This window comes from Ostrea edulis, chromosome 3 (assembly GCF_947568905.1).
Source record: "Ostrea edulis chromosome 3, xbOstEdul1.1, whole genome shotgun sequence".
Lineage (NCBI taxonomy): Eukaryota > Metazoa > Mollusca > Bivalvia > Ostreida > Ostreidae > Ostrea > Ostrea edulis.
The window spans coordinates 7,656,831-7,663,369 of record NC_079166.1 but is presented as its reverse complement, the minus strand read 5'-3'; the positions used below and the strand labels follow the sequence as shown (position 1 = coordinate 7,663,369).

General features: G+C 36.0%; 2 protein-coding genes across 2 annotated transcripts in view; both read left to right on the top strand.

Annotated features, from left to right (window-relative positions):
- LOC125667556 (uncharacterized) overlaps nucleotides 1-1,571 on the top strand; it is a 10,218-nt gene extending 8,647 nt beyond the window's left edge. Inside the window, exons 2-4 of the mRNA XM_056159864.1 lie at nucleotides 1-254; nucleotides 511-726; nucleotides 828-1,571. The exon at nucleotides 1-254 is cut by the window's left edge and continues 184 nt beyond it. Of these exons, the coding sequence (XP_056015839.1) occupies nucleotides 1-254; nucleotides 511-726; nucleotides 828-1,073 (716 nt within the window). The 3' untranslated portion in view covers nucleotides 1,074-1,571. The remainder of the gene's footprint in view (nucleotides 255-510; nucleotides 727-827) is intronic.
- LOC130053181 (scavenger receptor class F member 1-like) overlaps nucleotides 1-5,339 on the top strand; it is a 27,161-nt gene extending 21,822 nt beyond the window's left edge. Inside the window, exon 6 of the mRNA XM_056159865.1 lies at nucleotides 4,986-5,339. Within this exon, the coding sequence (XP_056015840.1) occupies nucleotides 4,986-5,073 (88 nt within the window). The 3' untranslated portion in view covers nucleotides 5,074-5,339. The remainder of the gene's footprint in view (nucleotides 1-4,985) is intronic.
- Nucleotides 5,340-6,539: the final 1,200 nt, after the last annotated feature.

The following is a 6,539-nucleotide window of genomic DNA, read 5'->3' as shown; positions in this document are numbered from 1 at the left end:
ATGATGCCTCCAAATTCCCAAGGTTCACAGAGGGAAAATCCATTATCCTGAGAAACATCATAAAGAAAGTCGATGCTGTGGTGGTCACCACAAACACCAAGGTGTTTCCTTGTGGTGATGTGGGCGTGCCAGACGAGATAGTTAGAAAGGCACAAATTATACTAAATCCTCCCCCTGCACCCACAAAACCAGTCAGTGAGGCCCTGAATTCACCCCCAAAAGTGCGGGTGTCCATTAAAGGGAGAATCATGCAGGTAAGACTCATCTCCTTTATTTTATTTTTGGCATTCCAATTCATTACAGAAGACTGCATGTACCTGTTTGTCTGTTTATTAAATGTAAAGCTTCTCAACTTATGGAATAAACTATTCATAGAATGTTATTTGATATCTTATTTGGCATGTTTTTATACATTTACAGTGAATTTCATGTACATAGTAATTGTAATTTTATCATCCTCATGAAAAATCCAATAATCTACAATTTACTTTACCTTATCCTTTAATCTAGGAGGAAGCCACAAGAGAGGTATGTGTAAGAGAGGAGAGGGTGAAAGTGAAAAACATTTTCATTGAAGACTCCTCCAGCAAATGCAAAGTTGCACTATGGCGCAACTTTGCAGACAAAGACATCCGCCCAGGTGACTACGTCCACATCACAGATGTTGTTACCAACACATTTAGGAATGAGGTGTCCCTTACAACCACCACTAAAACTAAAATTTCCGTAAGTTTGTATTTTTACTTTACATTGCTCTTTCTCTAAATCAATGTGTTCCTGTATACAAGAATAATGCTTAATGCTTGACACATGTTCTGATATTTCAGAAGACAGATTGTCCTCCAGAAGTGAAGATATATAATGCCATTTCTGTGTGTCTGGACGGAGACGAAATGACCTTCCTCCTCCATGATGACAGCATACTTTGCATTCCCTTTGAGTTGGTGGAAGTCGCTCTTCCAGAGGTGAAAAAGGGAGACATTGAAACCCACATCTTAAACAGATGTAAACCAACACTGTCTTTGAGGTGCACTTCGAAGGGCAGTAGGGTTACAAGTGTTGAACTTATGTAAAAGTTGTTCAGGGTGTGCTGTTTTAGTAATAACCGTGATAAAGAAGTCAAGTTTATTTGGATATGAAATAGTGTCAAAGTAAAAATTCCAGATGAAGCATTGATTTTCTTTCGAACCTTATCCTGACGCTTATATGGCAACTGACACTGAGTTTGTGTCTGTTTTGTCACTTCTTATGTGAACCGAGTGAACACTATAGTTAACATTAACAAATGTGATAAACATATATTATAAAGAACTATACTGCATGTATTGTAAGTTCTTTACTTTTCTTACTTTGCTTCAGATATTTCATTTGTTTTGTTTTGTCAAAATCCTGTGTACATGTATTCAACATGTTATATTTACTGTTAACTTTTTGACAGTAAGAAATCCTGCTTTTTCAATTCAAGGCAACATGCTACAGAGCAATTCCTTCAATGTTTAAGACTTTTTGTATTCACTAGTGCATTATTTACATACAATTTTGTTGTGCATGATATCAATTTTATATCACAGAAAAGTGTTCAAGAATTTCAGTGTGCAGTATGAACATATCCCGAGAGTCATTTACAGTTTGCCTCACAATTTTTCAATTAGTGCTAGAATATGATGCAAAAACCAATCAGGATGAGCAATCAAATGGCAGTTCCAGCCTAAACCCCCATCTCAGATTTTTTTCAAAATAGTACCAAAAAACAAGATGCCAAATGCAATTTAAAACCTTGCCATAGTCAATGCTTATACAGTTGTTTACATTTCTCTTCTGTCCAGGGCAGCTTGTCTCATGTAACACAGTTTGATGATGATTAACATTGACATAGACAAGGAATGTGATTGACATGTACAAGTATGCATGTATTATTTTGCTATGCATGTTGAGCTGTTATACTCATCTGAACTTGTAAATACATTTTGTTTGCAGGTGACTTACTCTCACTTGACCATGTTTCCATGTCTATAATATGCACATATCCAGAAGTACATGTATTTTTCTTCACCTGAGCAAGTTACTTGTACAGAATACACACAGATTCATGTTTTTTTTTTATATGTATGTGTTTATTTTCCTTCTTTGTTTTTGGTTTGTCAAGTTGTCATAATCATCTTCTTAACAATGATAAGTTTAACTAAAATCTCAGGGCTTCATGATTTAAACAATTTTTTTTTTTTTTACAAAACATTCCAGTCATACATTGTTTACTTATTTACATGTTCATGAACGTTAGTTAGAGTTATCAATATCTTTATTGTTTATCCAAAGTTATGCAACTCGCAGGAAAAAGATATATCATTGTATGCACATAAAAAGCACATAAATTATGATGTGCAAAGTTCAATGATGAAAATTAGCATAATTATTTTGTTCAAAATGGTGCTACATTACCGTAAGTGGTATTGAGTCTTGTCAAAACAGTATTGAATCTTGCCAAAACAGTATTGAGACTTGCCAACACTTATTCTTATTTTGATATTGAATTGTTTCCTTAATTGTTACTTGTACTTAGACACTGTCAGTGAAGTTACATGTAAAGTTGTAAGATCAACAAGTGTCTCTTACACATATATGTTGGTTTTATTTAGAACAAGTTATTTGTATTGGGCTCTCTTTATATGTCTCAATAATTTAGATAGATGCCTGTAGATATATGTGTTGTGCCTGTAGGTTAGATTTATTTTTAACACATTTTGTATGTATGTCACATGCTTTGTTTTTTTGGGAAAATGACTTTTAACCATTTTGTCCCAGTGTTAGAATTTGTTATTTGAACTGCAAGGAGTTTTACAAGATTTGTTATAAAGAAAATCCTCATTCTCATGACATTTCCCTATATAATTCAATTTTTGGACAATTAACCACTAAGCCAAGAGTAGTTCACATGTACATGATGTATGCAAGATAAACACATACCTCATATTTCCTTCTTTAGTTAACTAGTCAAATATGTGTTACAAGGACATTGGATTGTTAATTTTTATTTTTCTGATTTTAAGAATATTAGTTGCAGTGCATACTAAATTACTCTGTTTATTGTCTACAACATCACATTTTTTATATCTTATTTCTTCTTATTTTGCTCATCAAACTTGTTTACGCTGTACAATGATCAGCCCATGTTACCTAGTTTGAAAAATTCTCAGATAAAAATTTTGAACTCGTAAATGTATAGTGTTTGTTCTTCCTTACCTTACAAAAAGAATGTGATCAAGTATGATCCATCACCTTGAGCTAATATTGAACAGGATATTAAAATAAGATGTTGCACAAGTATACTGCATATAGTGTGTATATATTTACTAAGTAATAGTTAGATCGTATTAAGTAAACATTTAGCGATTAAAGCTGAACACGACTCGTAAATAGGCATACGCCATATTAGTTTTCCTCTCTCCTATATCAGCACTAGGGTATATACACCCTTCGCATTCGTTACACCTGATTGCTTTTACCTGGTCGTCGCGGTGTGAGCATGTGTATTCTATATCTACATTGCCCTACTTGTTTACGTTTTATTTCATTGAACGTGAATTTGTGCTTATTTCACTTTGTAATGCATTGACCTGTGCAACTGATATCGAATAAATTTGATAACTTTTCCTGACGTGGCAGAGGCATACAGAAGTCATTTTTGTTGCGCTGAAGTATATCGCAATGACAGAGAAGAAGACGTGTGTTCAGGTAGAATCCGTGAATCAAATGATTTGAACAATGAACAAAGCTGAGGCTTACATAGGGCCTGGAGGAGTACAGTCTGGAGAAACTAATATGGCTGACAAAGATAGCTCCTCTACCTTTTACAAATCATGTTCAGCTTTAAGAAGGGGCAGAGGGAGCACAACGACCTAACCCCTTCATAGTCCCTACAAGTTAACCGAAAGTTTACTTAATATGATCTAACTTACTTAGAACGTAATCTTAAATAACACAGGAGCATACCAAAGCATGAGTATAAGGGAGTGATATTTAATTGAGATACTATGACAACCATTGACGCATTTTATTGATTGTGATATACAGTTTCTGTTTTCAATTTTGTTTCCTGTACTTAAGCCCGGCTTTCAGTACTTTCAGTACTTTGATATAGAGTGTGTATGGGTATTGAAGGTGTGGTTTATTTTACAGTGTGTATGGGTATTGAAGGTGTGACTTATTTTACAGAGTGTTTATGGGTAGTGAAGGTGTGACTTATTTTACAGAGTGTTTATGGGTATTGAAGGTGTGGTTTATTTTACAGTGTGTATGGGTATTGAAGGTGTGACTTATTTTACAGAGTGTGTATGGGTATTGAAGGTGTGGTTTATTTTACAGAGTGTTTATGGGTAGTGAAGGTGTGACTTATTTTACAGAGTGTTTATGGGTATTGAAGGTGTGGTTTATTTTACAGTGTGTATGGGTATTGAAGGTGTGACTTATCTTACAGAGTGTGTATGGGTAGTGAAGGTGTGATTTATTTTACAGTGTTTATGGGTATTGAAGGTGTGACTTATTTTACAGAGTGTGTATGGGTATTGAAGGTGTGGTTTATTTTACAGAGTGTGTATGGGTATTGAAGGTGTGGTTTATTTTACAGAGTGTGTATGGGTATTGACGGTGTGACTTATTTTACAGAGTGTGTATGGATATTGAAGGTGTGGTTTATTTTACAGAGTGTGTATGGGTAGTGAAGGTGTGATTTATTTTACAGAGTGTGTATGGGTATTGACGGTGTGATAGAAGTAATCAGTGGATTTATCTCTTTTCCCATTATATATGACATCAAAATTTTGTCAAGGTACTAAGTATACAGAAACTGTTAATGTCGTACTAAGTATACAGATACTGTTAATTTTGTCAAGGTACTAAGTACATAGATACTGTTAATTTCGTACTAAGTATACAGATACTATTAATCTCGTACAAAGTATACAGATACTGTTAATTTCGTTTGACAGGCAAAATGAACGAAGACGCGTGGAACCTATTGTAATCACGAAGTCAGAAGGACCTACAAAACAGATTGTGAGCAGTCTCGTTGTATAGCCATTACTGTGATTTAAAGAAGCGCGCTTTCGTGCCAAGAATATCAACGAAATGAAGAAGGCGAAAATAGTGGATGAATATTACTGAAGGTGAAAATCATGAGGCAGAGAATCATCAAAATTTACATTAAGCTAGACCTCTGTTTTAAAAATAATTGACTGATCATGCTGATGTGATAAACTTAGTAACTGTGTAATCAGTGATAAAAATTTATAATTATTTATATATATTCTAGCTAACGTCGCATTTCTATCTAACACGATTGTGAAAACTAAGAGAAAACTGTTTTGTGTTTTCATTGATTTCAATATTAATAAGCTTTTGTAACGAATGGCGGTCACCCAGCCAAGTGTTGATCATGCTCGCCGCGCCGTTGCTTAACTTGCGTGATGAAGAAAGACACTTTACCACAATGATAATAAAAAAACTAGCTTTGAAGCGATGTATGTAGTATAAATTCCCTCTTATACTGTTCGCTACACTTCCCTCACTCGGGGAAACTTCGTCCCAAAGCTTAGCGTGAGTCCTCTCCGAGTGTTTGGCACCTGCTCAGCAACGGCATCCGCCATTCCCGACGACAACCACTGTCATCCTCGGATGAATCTACGTCCGTACCCAAAGCTCCAAAGAGACTGTACCTGAAGCAGGTCCCCCTCCAAACACCAGAGTCACTACGCTGCCACCAATTTGTAACGTCTAGCGGTCACCCAAACAATTGCTGATCACGCTCGCCGTTGCTTAACTTGCGTGATCGAGAGAGACACTACCACATCACTAGACAAGAGGCCCAGGGGCCTTATAGGTCACCTGAGTATCATGTAACAACCTTCCAATGTTTGAATTAGGTTTGTGTTTAAATATAAGAATTTTACTTTTGGATGGAAGAAACATTGAATAGCTATGTGGTCAGCCCCGCCTTTGCACCAGAAACCCTGACCCAGGGGCCATAAATTTCAGTTTTGAAAGAAGCATCCTTGATCATCATTATCATACTATTAGTTTGTCTACTTAATACCCAGCAGCAGAGGAGAAGATTTTCAAAGAAATAAAATGCATTTTCACTATATGATCAATAGGGCCCCCACCCTAATACCAGAACCCCTGACCCAGGGGCCATGAATTTCACAATTTTGAAAGAGGCATCCTTGCTCATCATAACCATGCTATTGGTTTGTCTACTTAATACCCAAGGACAGAGAAGAAGATTTTCAAAGAAATAATGCATTTTCACTATATGACTTATAGAGCCCCACCCTAGCACCAGAACCCCTGATCCAGGGGCCATGAATTTCACAATTTTTAACAAGAGGTACTGTGAGCAATGCTCACTAAGAATACCCCCCGCTTACCCAAATATCCCAAAGGGTGTTGGTAATAGGTATAAACTACCTCTTTTCTGAGTGTTGCTACTTCGATGTCCAGTGCGCATGACCTTTGACCTTTTGACCCCAAAATTGATAGGGAAC